General features: G+C 35.9%; 1 protein-coding gene across 1 annotated transcript in view; it reads left to right on the top strand.

Annotated features, from left to right (window-relative positions):
* Positions 1–19,970, top strand: part of CDK13 (cyclin dependent kinase 13) — a 118,708-nt gene that overhangs the window by 84,996 nt on the left and 13,742 nt on the right. Inside the window, 2 exon segments of the mRNA XM_049642756.1 lie at positions 11,169–11,270; positions 11,366–11,443. Of these exon segments, the coding sequence (XP_049498713.1) occupies positions 11,169–11,270; positions 11,366–11,443 (180 nt within the window).

Here is a 19,970-nt window from a genome sequence, read left to right as displayed (position 1 = left end):
GAGTGAAGATAGAAAAGTAAGGGGGAAGGGGCATGTGAAAAAATTGTGTTCATCATATATAGTTAAGGCATGTCTTAGCTCATTAAAAGTATTAGTAAGTGCAGGGTACCCAGGTGGCTCAGTTGGTTAAATGTCTGACTCTTGATTTTGATTCATGTCATGATCTCACAGTTCTTGAGTTTGAACCCCATGTGGGGCTCCACACTGCTGACAATGCAGAGCCTGTTTGAGATTCTCTTTCCCTCCTCCTTTATCTGCCCCTCCTCCACTCTCACCTGCTTTCTCAAAATAAATAGACTTAAGAATATGTTAATGAGGGGCGCATGGGTGGCTCAGTGGGTTGGTTGAGCGGCTGACTTCGACTTCGGCTCAGGACGATCTCACGGTCCGTGGGTTCGAGCCCGCATCGGGCTCTGTGCTGTCAGCTGGGAGCCTGGAGCCTGCTTCGGATTCTCGGTCTCTGTCTTACTCTGGCCCTCCCCTACTCATGTTCGCTCGCGCTCTCTTTCTCTCTCCCTCTCTCTCTGTCAAAAATATAAAACATTAAAAAATATATACATATATATTAACAAGTGCTTACTCTGTGCCAGACACTGACCTAGGTAATACCTACTGGTTAAGTATTAGAGATATAGCTATGAAAGACACCGGGTCCATGGTCTCATTTACACGGTGATGGCAGAGGTAGACATGAACCTGTGGAATAGAGGAAAGAATTTAAAATACTTAAGTGCTGCAAAACAAAATAGTGACTGCGAGGTCACTCTAGGCATGTGGGTAGTTTTTAGCTAAGGTAGTTAGGACAGACCTTTAAAGAAGTAAAATTGATCCTGACACCTGAATAATGAGTGATGAGAATGGGATAACTTAATGAAGACATAGGGCAAGAACATTCCAGTAGAAGGAACTGAGCAACTGCAAAACCTGGGAATAGACTTGGAAAATTTAAGGGCCAGAAAGTTGCCTAGTGTAAAAATAGGAGGTGAGATGACCAGGAATATGGTTATATCAGCTGAGGTAAAGTTTAAATTTTATGTACTTGCAGTAATAGGATCTGATTTTAGGCTTTGAAAAAAATCTTTAAAAAAATGGGGGAGGGAGGCCAGATAGAAATAGAGGCAGGGAAACTCATACCAATGAAAAAATAATAATGACTCAGACTAAAAGATAATCTTGGCTTTCACTTTTTGAAATCATGGAAAATGGTTGGATTTAGCATCTGTTTGGATGTAGAAATGACAAAAGCTGTTGACAGGTTAGATGTGAGATTTGAAAGAAAGAAGAGTCAAGGATGACAAAATATTTTTGACCTCTGGAGGGTAGGTATTAAAAACAGGTCCTAGATTTCTTTTGTAGGTTTGGTAGGTGTTTCTGCAGTAGATTCTGAAGGGAGACATGGCATTTGTGCATATGATAAATTTTGTTAGCAGAAGGCTCTCCATGTTTTTCTCAAAAATATAAGTTATAGTCTAAAAGAAGTACAGGCATACTATATATGTTGAAAGAATGAAGCATTTTAGAGCAGTTTAGGTATTTCCTTTTATATAATTCTCTTTATTTCTTATAAGGGTCTTTAACAAAGTTAGCAACTCTGTTTTGTAAATTTTAATTATGTAGAACCTCCAAATACTTCAGGGGTCTAGGATCTTGCTCTGAACATTTGCTTTTTTGCCTTTTTATTTATTTAGACCAGATAGGAGGCTGAGCTGCCTACCAGCCTCAGGACACACCCTTAAGGCATTGCTTTTTTTTTTTTTAATTTTTTTTTAACGTTTATTCATTTTTGAGAGACAGAAAGAGACAGAGCATCAGCGGGGAAGGGGCAGAGAGAGGGAGACACAGAATCTGAAACAGGCTCCAGGCTCTGAGCTGTCAGCACAGAGCCCAGCGCAGGGCTCGAACTCACAAACTGTGAGATCCTGACCAGACCCTAAGTCGGGCACTCAACTGACTGAGCCATCCAGGCATCCCAGGCATTGCTTTTGTTTGTTGGGAAAAAAGGTAGGCAAGTCTGTAACTGTTTCCCACCACCTCCCCTGATCCACCCCAGTCTTTTGAATTCCTGGGATTATCTAAAGGCAGAGTGTTGAAATCTATCATCGAACAGATAGTCTTTGAGCTCTCTTGATACCTCCATTGAATGTAAAGAAAAATTCAGTGAAAATTCACAATGGTACTTTGTTTTATAAAAGGTGTATATCAATCTGAATATTTTATTCACTTTACAAATAAAAGAATTTCCCCAATATTGAGATATTCGTGTTTTAAAATTGAACTTTTTGGGGCACCTGGGTGGCTCAGTCAGTTAAGCTTCGGACTTTGGCTCAGGTCATGATCTTGCAGCCTGTGATTTTGAGCCCCTCATCGGGCTCTGTGTTAACAGCTCGGAGCCTGGAGCCTGCTTTGGATTCTGTGTCTTCCTCTGTCTCTGACCTTCCCCTGCTCGTGGTCTCTCTCTCAAAAACAAATAAACATTAAAAAAATATTTTTAGGGGCACCTGGGTGGCTCAGTCGGTTAAGCATCCAGCTTCAGCTCAGGTCATGATCTCATGGTTTGTGGGTTTGACCCCCGAGTCAGGCTTCTTGCTGACAGCTCAGAGCCTGGAACCTGCTTCAGATTCTGTATCTACACCACCACCGCCCGCCCCCCGCCGCCTTTGCCCCTCCCCCGCTGGCACTCTGTCTCTCAAAAAAATAAAAAAGATTTTTTTTTTAATTAAAAAATATATAATTGAGCTTTCTGGGTCAAATTTTACAGTTGAATGATTTTTCTCGGTCTCCCTACTTATTTTTCTCGGTCTCCCTACTTATTTTTTTCTGACAGAAACTAAGAATTTGGAAATACTAGAAAAAGCTGTCAACTAGTATACATGAAATATTTTTGCCATATATTTAGAAGTGTATTTTGGGACTCCTGGGTGACTCAGTCAGTTGAGCATCTGACTTTGGCTCAGGTCATGATCTCACAGTTTGAGTTCGAGCCCCCTGTTGAGCCCTCCATTGTCAGTACAGAGCCCACATCAGATCCTCTGCCCCTCCCTGCTCATGCTCGCTTGCGCGTGCGCTCTCTCTCTCTCTCTCTCTCTCTCTCTCTCTCACACACACACACACACACACACACACACACTAAACATTAAAAAATTAAAAAAAAAAGAAGTGGATTTCATCCAGTTTTGCATTTAATCATCTTTGATAATATACTAAATATTTTCATTTCTGGATTTGATAAAAGTTAAAAAATTTAAACTAGTCTAATTTTAACTGCTTAAAGATGACTATGTTGTAAATGTTGTCTAAGACTTGATACATAGTATATAAAATAATCTTTTATTTAAATATTGCTTTCAATAAAACTTAATGACTTTAATTTGTGTAATTTCTCTACATAATTCAACATACTTTTATTTTTAAAATTATATTTAAATATACTGCTAAACATAAAAAGATAAAATATAAACTATTTACAGATTTATATTAATTTAAACATATTCTTGAGACTGTAGATATCTAGTTGCACTTGAGGCGATGAGACCATAGGTTTCATATGCTTAAAAATCCTTGAAATGTTTTAGAAAACTAGCCATTATCATTTTCACAAATTTCTCCCACCCAGCTAATTCATATAGGTCAACTAAACTTGCAAGGCCATATCCATTAAAGTGTCTGTCCTGTGCTCAGCTTTGTTCTGGGCTTTGTGTGTGGGGTTCATAATAAAGAATGGTCTCTGGGGTCTTTTGTCTTCCTGGGAAGATAGAAAACATAAAATACAATACAGTGGTAAGTATGATATAAAAAATAAGAATGTGAAAATCTGCTGATAATAGAGATTCGAGTTTATGAAGATTGGTCTTTCACTATGTCTTGAAGGAGGTACAGGATTGAATGAGAAAAATGGGGAATTTCAAATTTAAAAGGAGTTAAGGCATAAACAGGTGAATTTTTTTTATTGATGTATAATTGACATACAACTTTATATTAGTTTCAGAATGTAATGATTTGACAGTTGTATGCACTGTGAAATGACAGTAGATCTAGTTATTTGTCACCATAAAAAGTTACAGAAGAAAAATTTTCATTCTTGTGATGAGAACTTTTCAAGATCCACTCTCCTGGCAACCTTCAAATATGCACTGCAATACCATTGACTTCGAGTCACCATGCCGCACAGCACTACCCCATGACCTGTTCGTTTCACAATGGGAGGTCTGTACCTCCTGACCCTCTTCATCCAAATCGCCCCACCTCCTCCCTGGCAACCACCATTCTGTTCTTCATGTCCATGAGTTTTTTTATTGTTTGTTTTTTAGATTTCATATATAAATGAGATCACATGGTATTTGTCTTTTTCTGTCTGCTTATTTCAGTTAGCACAATACCTTCATGGTCCATGCATGTTGTCACAAATGGCAAGATTTCATTCTCTTGCCTGCATAGTATGACTTATGACTGCATAGTATTCCATTATATAGAGAGTAGTCTCCAGGTCTGGGTTTTGTGTTCCACAGTTTCAGATGCCTGCAGTCAAACCCAGTTCAGAAGCAGATGATCCTTCTGATGTATCATCAGAAGGTCAGTAGTAGCCTAATGCTACATCACAGTGTCAGCATCACTCACCTCACTTTGTCTCATCACATAGGCATTTTGTTATCTCTCATCACAAGAAGGATGAGTACAGTACAGTAAGATACTTTGAGAGAGAGACCATATTCACAAGTTTCATTACTATATGTTATAATTGTTCTACTTTATTATTATTATTATTGCTAATCTCTTATTGTGCCTGATTTATAAATTAAGCTTTATTATAGTTCTGTGTGGATTAGCAAAAAGCAGTATATATATAGTTCAGTACTACTTAAGGTTTCAGGTATCCACTGGGGGGTTTTGGATTGTATCCCTTATGAATAAGGGGGGGACTACTTTGTGTACCACATCTTCTTTATCCATTCATCCATTGTTGGACGCTTAGGTTGATCCATATCATGACTACTGTAAATAATGCTGCAGTGAACATGGAGGTGCAGATTATTATTTCCATTAGTGTTTACTTTTTTTTTTTTTTTTTTGGATAAATACACAGAGTGGGATTGCTGGGTCATATGGTATTCTGTTTTTAGTTTTTTGAGAAACCTCCATACTGTTTTCCATAGTGGCTGTACCAATTTACGTTCCCACCAACAGTGCACAAGGGTCCCCTGTTCTCCACATCCTTGGCAACATTTGTTATTTCTTATCTTTCTGATAATAGCCATTCTAACAGGTGTGAATTGATCTCTCATTGTGGTTTTGCATTTCCCTCATGATAAGTGAGGCTGAGCATCTTATATGCCTGTTGGCCATGTGTATGTCATCTTTGGGAAAATGTCTCTTTGGATCCTATGCCCTTTTTTTTTTTTTTTTTCTTATGCCCATTTTTAAATCCGTTTTTTTTGGGGGGGGGTTGTTTTGCTATTTGATTGTATGAGTTCTTTATGTGTTTTGGATATTAACCCCTTATGAGATATATGATTTGCAAATATTTTCTCACAGTCAGTAGGTTGCCTTTTCATTTTGTTGATGGTTTTCTTTGCTGTGCAGAAGCTTTTTAATATGATGTAGTCCCAACTTGGGACTTTAACCTTTTTTGCCTTTTCTTTTGGAGTCAGATCAAAAAAAAAAACCCAAAAAACCAACACTAAGACTTGATGTCAAGTGTTTTCTTCTAGGAGTTTTCTGGTTTCAGGTGTTAACATTCAAGTCTTTAATCCATTTTGAGTTAACTTTTGTGTATGACAAGATAGTGGTCCAGTTTTATTGTTTTGCATGTGGTGGTTCAGTTTTCTCAGTACCATCGATACTCAAGAGATTGTCTTTTCTCTAGTTATATTCTTGTCTGCTTTGTCATAAGTTAATTGACCATATATGCGTGGGTTTATATCTGGGTTCTCTATTCAGATCCATTGACCTATGTGTCAGTTTTTATGCCACTGCTATACTGTTTAGATTACTATAGCTTAGTAAATTAGTTTGAAATTGGGAGAGTGTGATGCCTTCACCTTTCTTCTCAAGATTGCTTTGGCTATTTGGAGTCTTTTTTGGTTCCACTCAAATTTTGGGACAGTTTGTACTATTTTTGTGAAAAATCCCATTGGGACTTTGATAGAACTTGCATTGAGTCTATAGATTGCTCTGAGTAGTATAGACATTTTAAACAATATTAATTTTTCCAGTCCATGAGCATGGACAATATGTCTTTACATTTATCTGTGCCTTTGGTTTCTTTCATCAGTGTCTTTATAGTTTTCAGTGAACAGGTCTTTAATCTCCTTAGTAAATTTATTTCTAGGTGTTTTATTCTTTTTGATGCAATTGTAAGTGGGATTGCTTTCTTAATTTCTCTTTCTCATAGTTTATTGTTAGTGTATAGAAATGCAACAGATTTTTGTGTGGTTGATTTTATATCCTGCAGTTTACAGAATTTGTTTTATAGTATTTTGTGGAGTCTTTAGGGTTTTCTACATATAAAATGTCATCCACAAATAGTGACACTTTTATTTCTTCCTTTTCAATTTGAGTGCTTTTTGTTTCTTTTTATTGCCTAATTGTTCTGGCTAGAGCAATTTGACATATTGAATGAAGGTGGATAGAATGGGCATCTTTGTCATTTTTACATCTGTGTTCACCAGGGATACTGGCCTATAATTTTCTTTTTTTTTTTTTTCCTTTTCTTTTCTCTTCTTCTTTTTTTTTTTTTTTTTTTTAAATGTCTTTGTCTGGTTTTGTTATCGGGGTAATCCTGACCTAATAAAATGAGTTTGGAAGTGTTCTCCCTTAATCAATTTTTTGTCAGAGTTTTAGAAGGATAAGTATTAAATCTTCTCTGTTTGGTAGAATTCATAAGTGAAGCCGTCTGGTCCTGGACTTTTGTTTGTTGGGAGGTTTTTGATTACTGATTCAGTCTCATTAGTAGTTGGTCTGTTCACATTTTTTCTTCATGATTCGGTCTTGGAGGCCTGTATGTTTCTAGCGATTTTTGTTTGAGCCTTTTCTCTTTTTTTCTTGTTGAAGCTAGTTAAAGGTTTGTCAGTTCTGTTTAGTTTTCAGAGAACCAGTACATGGTGTCATTGATCTTTTCTGTTGTCTGATTAGTCTCTATTTCATTTATTTCTGCTCTGATCTTTGTTATTTCCTTCCTACTACTATGGGTTTTGTTCTTCTTTTTCTAGTTTCTTTACATGTAAAGTTAGATTGTTTATTTGAGATTTTTCTTATTGTTTGGAGGTAGGCCTCTGTTGCTTTGAACTTCCCTTTTAGAACTGATTTTGCTGCATCCCGTAGATTTTGGTAAGTTGTATTTCCATTTTCATTTGTTTTGAGGTATTTTCTTACTTCTCCCTTCTAATTCTTCATTGACCCATTGGTGGTTTAGTATCATATTGTTTAATCTCCACATACTTATGATTTTTTTCCAGTTTTTTTTTTTCATGTGATTTTTACTTGCATACCATTGTGATTGAAAAAGATGCTTAATGTGATTTCAGTCTTCTCAAATTTATTGAGACTTACTTTGTGGCCTCACATGATTTATCCTAGTTGTTTATCTTTTTCTTATGTTTATTTAGTTTTGTCACGGGGGGGGGGGGAAGCATGGGGGGGGCAGAGAGAGAGGAGACACAGGCTCTGAGCTGTCAGCACTGAGCTTGACTTAGGGCTCCAACTCACAATTCTCAAGATCATGACCTGAGCCAAAGTAAGATGCCTAACCAGCTGAACCACCCAGGTGCCCCTAATTGGTTGTTTAAAGCTGATGTTGCCTTACTGGTTTTTTTTGTCTGGATGATCTGTCCATTGATGTAAGTGGGGTATTAAGTCCCCTGCTATTATTGTATTGCTATCCATTTTTCCCATTGGGTCTGTTAATATTTACATATTTAGGTGCTTCTATCTTGGGTGCATAAGCATTTAGAAATGTTATATCCTCTTGTTGGACTGACCCCTTTATTATTATGTAAAGTTCTTCTTTGTCTCTTACTACATTCTTGGTTTTAAAATCTATTTTGTCTGATACAAGTAAAGCTACCTCTGCTTTCTTTTGGTTTCCATTTGTGTGAAATATATTTTTCCATTTCTTTAGGCTGTGTATGTTCTTACATCTGAAGCAAATCTCTTGTAGCAGATCGATGGTTTTTTTTATTCCAGCCACTTACTTTGTCTTTTGGTTGGAGAATTTAGTCCATTTACCTTAAAGTACTTATTGATATTTACTTATTGCCATTTTGTTCCTTGTTTTCTGGCTGTTTTGTAGTTCCTATCTTCTCTTGCTGTCTTCCTTTGTGATTTGATGGTTTTCTTTAGTGTTATGCTTAGATTCCTTTCTTGCTATTTTTGTGTTTCTCTTGTAGATGTTTACTTTGTGGTTACCATGATGCTCCCCCCTCCCATTTTATGTTTTTGATGTCACATTTTACATCTTTTTCTTTTGTGTATCCCTTAACTGATTATTGTAGTTACAATTATTTTTACTTATGTCTTTTAACCTGTATGGTAGCTTTATGTGATTAATCCATTACCTTTACTATATATTTATCTTTACCAGTGAGACTTACATGTTTTCTTATTCAATTAGTGTACTTCCTTTGCTGCTTAAAGAATTCCCTTTAAAAGTTCTTTTAAAGCCAATTTAGCAATGATGAATTTCTCTAGCTTTTGCTTGTCTGGAAAACTCTCTCTGCTTTAATTCTGAATGATAACCTTGCTGGTAGAGTATTTTTGGTTGGAAGTTTCTTTCCTTTCAGCTCTTTGTCTATACTGTGCCTCTCCCTTCTGGCTTGCAAAGTTTCTGCTGAAAGATCTGCTTAAAGTCTTAAGGGGGCTGGGGTGGGGGGTTCCTTGTATCTTAAAGTTGTTTTCCTCTTGCTTCTTTTTGGATTCTCTTTTACTTTTGACATTTTAATTATACTATGTCTTGCTGTGGATCTTTTGGAGTTCAATTTTTTTATGGGACCTTTTGGGCTTCCTAGATCTGGACATCTGTTTGCCCACATTAGGGATATTTGCAGCCATTATTTCTCCAAATAAGTTTAATGTCCCTTTGTTTTCTCTCTTCTCTTTCCGGTACCCCTATAAGGTGGATGTTATTCTGCTTGATGTCGTTCCATAGGTTTCTTAAGCTTTCTTCACTTTAATTTTTTTCTTTTTTCCACTCTGTTTGTTTGAGTTTCACTGCTATATCTTCTAGATCACTACTCTTGTCTCCTGCTTAATCTAGTCTGCTGTTGAATCCCTCTAGTTTAGTTTCTGTTTTTCAGATCAGTTACTGTCTTCAGCTTTGTGACTTCCCTTTGATACTTTCTTATATTTTCAATCTATTTGTTTAACTTCATGCTGTGTTTGTTGACTTTTCTCCCAAGATTGGTGAACATGTTTATGATCATGACTTCCACTCTGTTAGATAAATTACTTATTTCTGTTTCATTAAATTTTTTCTTCTCAGGTTTTATCTTGTTCTTTTGTTTGGAACATATTTTTCTGTTTCCTTATTTTGCTTGACTCTGTGTGTTGTTTCTATGTTTAGGGAAAACAGCTACCTCTTCTAGTCCTAAGGAGTGGCCTTGTGTGGGAAATGAACTTTGTCTTTCAACCTTGCCCTAGCTCTTCTGTTTCTCAGACCTTTGTGTTTGTCTAAGCAGCCTGATTTATATTTGCTAGGAACCAGTTATTGAGGGTGTCCCAAGACCAGTCAGTGTTCTGAAGGGAGGGATCTCAGTCAACACTTAAGTTCAGGTTGATTGGAAGCCAGACCCTCAGGCGGCAGCTTTTAACGTATGCAAATATATATAGTTGTATGGTACCACAATTGTAAATCCTCTGCCTACAGACCAGGTGATCTGGAGATATCCCTGGGCTACAATTGGAAAAGTCAAAATATATAAGCTCTTTTCTGGGAGGTACCAGTGAGCTGTAATGAGGCCAATGGAGAGTGCAAAGATGGTGTCCCCTGCCGGACATTCCCGAAGAGCACCTGTGTAGCCTTTAGATGTGTGGCAAACCTGAAGTCTGTCCCTTAGGCTGAAGCTCTAGGACAGATAAATGGGCCTTTTTCACAGAAAGCCTGGGGGTGTGTTTCAGTCTGTGTGGTGCCCTGGTTATGGTGGCCTGCCAAGAACCTTTTCTCTGATTATTACATTCTCACGGGACTAAGGAACGCAGTCACCCCTGGCCACTAGAGCCATGTGATCAGGGAGCATCTCTTGTGTAGACTGTGTGTGACCAACAGGTTTAGTGCAACTGCGGGAGAGTGCAGGGCTGGGGTGCGCCTGCTGGCTTTAGTGGGGCCATGGGAGAGTGCAACAGTGGCACAGGGCAGTGCCTTTGTCTCTGGAGAGAGTCCCAGCAGGCCCCTGCCCCTCTGGTGGATGGTTTAAGATTAGCAAATTAATATCCTTCACATATAATCTAGTTGCTTTTTAAACAGCTACTTTGTGCTGGTCCCTGGCTTGAGGGAGCCTGTTTGCAAGCCTTTTAAGAGAAGTATCTCAATTCCCTACAGGCTGTTTGGTCCCCTGGATGTAAGCCCCACTGGCAAATAAAGAGGTAGCAGTATGTGTATATTTTCTCTGTTAGAAGGTGACAAAGGAATCGTCTGATACGGTATCATACCTATTGCTTGTGGCGCTTTGCAGAGTAGACCTCAGCTACTACAGTACATTCACGTACTTTGTGTTTGCATACTAAAGTGGGTTGAAATATTGTCAAAGATATGTCCAGGTGAAAATGTTTGTTAGGTGATTCCAATTTGTACCGTATCTTGCCACACATTAGTAATTTGCCGGCTTTGGTTAAAATCATTCAACTTCCTTTAAGTCAGTTAATTCCTTTTAAAGTTATGGAAAGGAAAAACCAAACTGATGAGTTGAAATATAAAGACCTTTTTTGGACCAATGACAGTTAAAATCAGCCAACTACTTTTCATTTTTATGTATTAAGGGAATTTTCGGTTAATCACGTTGCTCTCAGATGCATTTTATGATCATAGTCAGATGTAATAGCATGTCGGAATTTCGTAGGCAGGTGGAATTGGTTTTAGTTCGGATTGTTATGCTTTGATTAGCCAAAATAATATTTCCTAAGAGAATCTCTCTTATTCTAACAGATACTAACTCTAAAGAGTGATTTTTGTTTTCTTTTAGTCGGCCGTATACCAACAAGGTCATCACTTTATGGTACCGTCCACCTGAACTGCTGTTGGGAGAAGAAAGATACACACCAGCCATTGATGTATGGAGCTGTGGGTAAGATAGTTTTACTGATGGTTTAATTTACTTGAAACTTTTGGTAGTGAAGTAAATTCGTATCATTTAGTAATGATGGGTATTTTTCTCGTTAGATGTATCCTCGGTGAACTCTTCACTAAAAAACCTATATTTCAGGCAAATCAGGAACTTGCACAACTAGAATTAATAAGGTAAGTTCATGACTGTAATATTTGTTGGGGGTGTATTTAAAGTCTCTCAAGTTTGTGTTTTCAGGAGAACGACGTGGTTTTCCTGAAGGCTAATGATTGCTGAGTGGAGGAAAAACTAGAATGTGGGTACTTTGATCCTTGTTCTAGTAAAATTAAGGATCTTAAAGTCCCTAGATCTTTTTTGCAATTAAATGAAAGGGCTAGAGGCCCAAAAAATAAGACTGGGAAGAAAGAGTAAATAAATATGAGGAAGGAGACAATATGTGATAGGTAACATTTTTTTAGTATGGCAGGGTGGAAGAATTCATGTTTTGGAGTACTGTAAAAGAATATCTGTTTTATATATACATATGCATATGCATATACATTTATATGTATCTATATATGAATGTCTACACACCAAATGTATACATATGCACGTACCCACTAACATAAGTCTTCATTATTTGGAGCCTATTGTAGAGCCTATGTCATCAAGGGCATACATGTTAATCACATTTCTCTTTAATATTTTAAAATATTTTTTTTAAAGAGCCTTGGCTTTCATATATAATAATGTTAATTTACAACTTCTAAGATTTGTGTGTTTCTCAAAATATGGATGAGAACTTTTAGGAAAGGTACTGGTATGAGGTACCAGTATACTATGATACCAGATACCAGTATACTATGATATATACCAGATACCAGTATACTATGAACCTTCCTTTCAACAGACTTAATTGGATTAATTGATGCTCCCCAGTCCCCCTGTAAGTAACACTAGCTTGATAACATGGCAAACTGAATGTTTGCAGCTAATAGGCTACTACTCTCTAGTAAGACTATGTATTTATCTTACCAGTTGAAGTATGATGACTAAGAAATAGTTGTTTACTGACTTTTTTGTATACCGACTTTTTTTTTGTATGCCTACGTTTTATTATTGTATATATATCCTTTAATTAAATATAGACAGATGCAGTGCTTTGCAAAGACTTAACAAAGTTGGGGTGGGCAAGTTAGAAAGATAAGTCATAAAAATTTGGAAGAATTTAGTACTCAAATTGCTTTGAATCCTTGATATGATGTGTTATGGGTGTGGTTTATTCAAGAAAGCGAATACAGAGTCCCATTCAACGCATCCTCTGTTCAAAGGGAAGGCCTTGCTCTGTGTCAGAAAATTGGAGAATAAATGTACATTTTTTATTTTTCAGTTATAATAAAATGTTTAAATTATGTATCTGTGTTTCTTTATTTGTTTTAAATCATTCCCTGTTACCCATTTTTTCTATTAACAAGGCATTGGTCCTGATTGTATTGGATACTAAGGCTCCTATTAATGATAAGTTAACATGTATTTACTTTATACGTGATGCAAGCATTGTTCTAAGAATTTCACCTGAATTAACCTCAGTTAAGCTTCATAACAACCTTCTTTCTTCTTTTTATAGTTAAGAAAATGGAACCTTAGAAAGTGAAGAATTTGTCCAGGGTCGTAGAACTAACAAGTGGCAAATTTGAGATTTGAATTTAGTTTTACCATAGTAGCTAAACTTCTAACTCATTCTCTCCACCATGTAGGAAATAAAACTGCTTGGAGATTTTTGGTTAGTATGACATAAGCATCGATAATTGATCAAACATCCTGAAAAATTTCTCCAGAATATTAATCCAAAACTTCTAAAGAAAAGATTAGTCAGTAGTATCTAGTTTTTCATTAAAAATCAACTTGCAGAGTCAAGTAGGAGTCATCTCAAGAATACAAGAATGTTTCAGTTTTAGGAAATCTATTACTATAATTCATCATTTTAATAGAAGTAAAATAATATGTTTATCTTAGTAGGCATTGAATAGGCATTTACTAGAAATATAAACCAAGTGTAGAGGTAAAATTCTTTAATGTGATGTAAAGATGTATTACAGACTAATATCCAGAATATTTAGTGTTGAAATACTAGAAGATAGAAGACAAGAATTATAAAAAGTGTTTTCTAGTATCATTACTTTAAGAGTGTTTTTAGAAGTACCAACCAGTTAACTAGTAGTGTTATGAAAGTGAACCAATAAGAGGTATAAATAGTGGAAAGATAAGGCAGTATTGTTATAATTTGTATATGATAACATTGCATACATGCAACATGCAAGGGAATTACCTGAAAGACCTTAAATTAAAAAGTTTGGTAAAATGATGAGTGTTGAGAAACCCTGTGTGTGTGTACATATGTGTGTATATACGTATATACATATGTGTGTGTGTGTGTACACACAATATACACGTATATAAATATATATGTATATACATACAATACCCTAATACGTTAATACATTTATGCCAAAAGCAGTAGCTTCTTAAAAATATGTACCAATAATAACCAGTTAGAAACGTACCTGAGGGAAAAGATCCCTTTAACAAAAGCACCATCATATATTCTCCATGCTTAGTGAAAACTAGTATCTCACTTAACATTGTAAAGCAGATTTGAATAACTATTGGGAGAAATGTATCTTGTTTTTGGTTGGAAGCCTTAACTTTTTTAAAGATGGCAGTTCAACCTGTGTCAATCAGTATAGTCCTAATGAGAATTTCAAGACATTAGCCCTCCAGATAAACGTTAAAATAACCAGAAAAATTCTTAAAAAGAAGGAAAATCTGGCATATCATATGTTAAAACAAAATTATAGCAACTAAAACCATTTGCACTGGCACAACATACATAGATGAATTGGTGGAATTATATGGCAAGTCCAGAAATAAAGCAAGTTTATATGGACTTTCAAATACAGTATAGAGAAAACATTTCAAGGCCAGGGGGATTAACTGAACAAGTATCTATCTATTGGTTGCTGGTTGTGTGCCAGTTACTTGGCACTGAGGGTACAGTGAAGGGTGCGGGTTGTATCCTCAGTGCCTAGTGACTGGCACACAATTTTTTTTACTTTCTAACTGGGAGAGACAAGACAAAACAAATTAATAAAATGGATCAGGTGGTGATAAGGGATAGAAAATGACAGGAGGTAGTGTCATATATAGAGTCAGGGAAGGTTTCTCCCATAAAGTATCATTTGAGCAGGGATCTGAAAGAAGTGAGGGGACAGCAAAATAAAGATCCTGATGCATGAGTGTACTTGTTATGAACATGTTAAGTCCATTAGTGAACTCAGCCATCCACTTGGTCACATACTGTACAGAGATTAAAAAGGAAATGGTAGATCTGGAGATGTTGACATAGAAAAGCAACATCATTACATGATGTTTTACAGAACCGTTTTGCAGAAGGCTATGTTTGGTTTGGTCCCATTTAGATAAGACTGACACATCAAAAGAGTCTGGAGTTACTGTCTGAGCATGGATTTGTGAGAGGGGGCTATTTTACATTCCAGTTTATATATTTCAGAATGTTTTTGTTTTTGTTGGTATGATACCAAATATTTATAATATAAAAAGATGGTGGAATTGTGATTCTATGGCATTATTTTTAAAACATGAAGAAAAAGACGTTTCTGACAAAAGAAACAGTTGTCTCCCTGACTCCCTGATATGAAGGAGGCATCAGAGTACTATTGATTGAAAGGGTGGGCTGTGGAATCCTCCAGACCTGGGTTCTAATGCCAGCTCAGCTACTTCCTGCTCTTGTGACTTAGGGTAAGTTCCATAACCCTCTAAGTTTGTTTCTTCACAAGTAAAACAGGATTAATCATATGCTTAGGGTTGTAAGAATTTAGTGTAAGTTTCTTGCTTCTCCCTCTAACTTTGTTTGCAGTTATGTTTGAGTATATCCCCAGTCTAAAGCCCCAGGAATGATGGGTTCTAGTCTGCATAAAAATCCGTGTGAACTAATCAAAGGTGGGAATACTAGTCAGAATCTGTGTTTAAAAGCTTCACACTACAGTGGTTAAGTGTCTACTTAGCCTTGTTCCAGAAACTATTTTAGGCAAATTACAAAAGTTTTGTGATAAGAAATAGCTTGGGTTTAAAATCAACGGCAAAATAAAGTGAAAACAGGTGATGCCAAAATGGGATGAATTGAGAGCAAAAACTGTTAACACAAGAGTCACTGTTTTAACTCCACGAAGAACTTTTATATCACACAGTATACATTACATTGCTTATGAAATAAAAAACACTTATAATCATGGAAAAAGTGTGAAGTAGATTGGAATGAAAAGAATTCTGCTTCTATCCACCTATGGTCACACAGGTGAAATTTTTAACACCTTAAAAGCTTAGCCATTGATTGTTCTAAAATATAGCTCAAGAAGGGAAGCTCCCATATTTTTAAAAATGAAGCATGTATATCTTCATAAATCAATAGCATAAACATTAGACTTGTGCTTCTTTTTGCTCTTAAGAATTTCTCTACACCCTGAAAAATTATGTAAGATCCCAGGAGCTTTGTTTATGCTAGTTGTATCTATTGATATTTATCATACAAGAAATTAAAACTGAAAAATTAAAAATATTCACTTTAAATCAATATATTAATACGGTTTAATTGTAAAAGTCTTTGTTTTCCAAACTAAAATAAATGTTGGTGAAAATGAGTAGCATTGTTTTACATTTTTATATATCATTTAATATCTGGCTTAATAAAGTAGTAACATCTGGATTCTCCTCTTTGTGATATGTTGTTTTCAGTAGTCTTTTAGATAATCGTGTGTATTCTCCTTTGAAACTATACTAAATAAGTGGTTATTTTTTATAGGTTAGTTGTAAAGTGCAGTGTGAAAACATGAAGGAATATATTGTATTCTAATGTATTAAAATCCATTAGTCTGTCTTGCACTCTGGATCTGTGTTGATTTTGTAACATTGGTAATTTGGAAGATATCAGATCACTGAATTTAGCGGATCTTCTAAATGGAACATTTCATTATATAATATTGGTTATCACCACTAATCTCATCAGAAAAGCCTATAGGTATTTATCGTGAAGCTTTCAAGTCTATGGTGTAGATAAAACCTTTCTGGTATTCTAATTTTCTCCTAAAATCTTGGATTTTATAATTGAAAATAAATACCACACTTGTCTTCCTTGAAGTAACAAGCTGACTTTGTTCACATGTGAGAAAATGTCTGGCAGATACCCAAGTCTGAATGACCGTAGTGTGTTACTTATTCTTATAGGGAAAAATGATGGGCCGTGAAAAAACTACTTCAGCAGTTACATAACACAAGTGTGTCTCAAGATAACCATCAGAATTTCTTGAGCAACAAAAGTGCTTTATCTTCTGTTTTCTCACTGAGAGTGTAAATAAGATGTATACTCAAGTGTTAGGGTTTAATAACATTAACGGTTTTTAGTGCTTCAACAAGTATGACCGTAAGTGAAATGGCTGTTCTGTATCATCCCTGCCCTGGGAGATTGTATAGTAGTAAAGAGTATTTACTGTTGATAGTTTTATACCATAAGTGGATAATCAACACATTGAAAAAAGGCAAATAATGTTTCAGTAACATCTTTCACCTGCCGGACTGCTAAAGGGTCCAAGGGATTATTATCCAAGGGTCTTTGGACCCCCTTTTTGAGAACTGCTACTGTATACCAATCTCACATACGAATATTGATGCAAAACATCCAAACGAACAAGTAGAATACAGCATTACACTAAAATAATAATACTTTTGTCAGGGCCAGGTGTATTCCTCATTTAAATGTTAAGGATGAGTATTAGGAAAGCTCTTAATATAATATACAACATTAGTAACCCAGGGAGGAAAATGCAGATGATGGTTATAATAGTTTCTAAAAATGAAGCTAACAAACTAAAAATGAAACTAACAAAAGAGTGCAAAACATTATAGTTAGGCAAACTGCCTTTTAAACATTTAAAAGCCACAAAATAAAACCCATAGTAAAAAGGAATACGTTAATTTTTAACAGGATATATGTGAGTGTGTGTGTGTGTGTGTGTGTGTATGAATATCTTTATGTTTTTCTCAAACCAAAAGTCATCATCCTTCCCAGTTGTAAACAATTAGAGTACTCCCATTTAAAGTCAGAAACTAAACTACCCAGTATCGTATGGCATCATTATCATTGTAACATTGTTTTGAAATTGCCACATACCGTATCATAATGATAAAGAGGTATGCATGTTTGAAAAAATAGAGGAGAATTCTCATTATAGGTGAGAAGACTGTAAACCTGGAAAGCCTCAAAGAAACAACTATTAAAACTATGTTAGGACCCATAGGATCTCAGATGGCTATTTAAAATTTTGTGTCATATGTCAAACGTTTTCTATAATAGGACTTTCCTAATAGGAATAAGAATACATTCAAACAAGCAAAAAATAAAGATGATAAAAAGCAATATATAAGATCTAATTAAAGATACATATAAACTGAAGGAAATATAAATGTGTATTTCTGGGATAGAAATATTAAACCTTCTGAAGATAGCAATTCTTTCTAAATCTATAAATTCAGAGCAGCAGTGGAATCTGAACAGATTCTCTTACTTTTGGAGTGTGACAGTATTGATTCTACAATCTGTAAGAAAATTCTAAGGAGAGTAATTAGAGGTGTGGGTGGATAGAAGGCTTTGTCCTGTTGGCCTTACAAAAAATAAAAAGCTACCGTATGGTATTGATACCAGAGTAGGTGAGTCAGAATAAAGTCCCAAAATAGATCTCAGGTATTTGGGGATTTAGCATATGATGCATCTCAAGACCTCTTCGGTAAGTGATCTTGAGAGAGCTGGTTGGCCATCGGGTACAGATCTTAACCAACATGCAGTTATCATCAATTGCTGTCATGTCTGCTTCATCAGTTTCTAGTAACTTTCCCTGCCTCAGATGATCTAATGACCTGCTACTAGTTCGATAACTTCACTATTCAACTATCTTCTCACAACACATAGAGTAAAATAGTTGAAACTCTTTAGCTAAGGGGTAATGAAACTTACTTTCATTTTATTGCTATTGAATGGGCCAGATGCCAGCTCATTTAATTTCACAGTTCTGAAGTAAAACTAATCTGCCTTTTACAAAAGAAGAAACAGATTTTTAAGCAATGCAGTTTGACCAATTGTCACAGGCAGGTTTCAGTTCTAAAGTTTGTTTTCAGAGTTTGCCTTCATTCTAGTTAGGCGAACTGCCTGTTAAAACTTACTGTGTGGCTCCTATCTGTGCTCCCAGCAACCCTCCCTGAGCCCTAAATTCCACCTATTTCCTTAGTCTTCCTCTGATATGTCTGTACTGGACTACTTCTGTGCCTCTGCCTATGCACTTCTCTTTGCCAGTAACATTTTTGTTAGTTCTTTTCCACCTGTCTATTATTTACTTATCCTTGGAGCTGTAGCCAAAATTCTGTACCTCTTCCATAACTTGAGTACATTTTCTTGTATTTCTGCTGTTGAAAGCATCCTTCACTTTTGAAAATTTCAGTATACTTTATATTTCTGTAATAACGTACATCACTCTGCCTGGGATTATTTATATTTATATTGTTATTAAGAGAAGTTTACAAAAGTTAAAAGACACAGTTCCCAAACTGTAGTTTAGTAAGAAAAAACAGATACGTAAACTAAAATACAAAACAGTGAAATAGTGTCAAAAGAAGCAAGTAGAAAGCAGAGTGACTGTTCTCGGTAGCTATGGGGACACAGAAGACCTCATTGAATACATTATTTTTGATCTGAATCTGGAGAAATGAAAAGGATTCTGCTAGTTAGAATCTAGCAAGGGGAAATATCACAAATGTGGAAGAGTGATTGATCTGTGGGGAGGGATGAATTGGGAAATGAGACTGGGAAGGCAGTTTGAAACCAGATCATAGAACCATACTCCTGAGTTTGACCTTGTTTTCTGAGACAGCCACTGTATTTTTGAGGAAGTTGTAAGGAAAAAGAGACTGGCAGTGTACAAATGCCTTAATACCTTTTTAAAAGCTTAGGTTTACAAAAATCCTGAACTATGTTGAAACAAAAATGTACTTTTCAGTGGCATAGCTTAAAAGACCTGCGATTTCTTCCATAAAGAAGAAATCTTTATTTCTTGTGTGTTTCTGAGACCGCGTTCTACAGCTCAGCTAAAGAATGGCTGGCAACTTTAGCCATCGCTTGTTTATACACATTGGTGCATGCATTTATATTTATTATGTACAGAACAGTTACTTTTAGTCAGTGATGCCTGGACATTTCCTCTTTACATATGAAGACCAGCTGAGGATTTTATGTACAATGCACATTTATTTTTGAGATTCAGTGTACTGAGGGTAAGCATATTTAATGATTTTTCATCTATATATTATCAAATCAGTGTTTAAATATTTAGCAGCTGGGGTTATCCATGTTATAGCCTTTCTTCTACAAATTACCATAACAAGGACTTACTAGTTAGTACAAAAATAGGGTTTCCAAAATACAGATAAGCAGAGATTAAAGCAGTTAAAATTTCTAAATACCTTGAAATCAGTGGCACTACTTAAGTTGAAGAACTTTTATGTCTCAAGAATGTTACTTTGAAGGGTCCTCCTGTTGACTGAATTCAGCAGCAGACATAGTACAGTTCCCTTCCTGGATGTAGGAAGTTTGTTTCCAGT

The sequence above is a fragment of the Panthera uncia genome, chromosome A2 (genome assembly GCF_023721935.1).
Source record: "Panthera uncia isolate 11264 chromosome A2, Puncia_PCG_1.0, whole genome shotgun sequence".
Lineage (NCBI taxonomy): Eukaryota > Metazoa > Chordata > Mammalia > Carnivora > Felidae > Panthera > Panthera uncia.
Note: the sequence above shows the minus strand (reverse complement) of the source record. Positions and strands in the feature narration are given on the sequence as shown.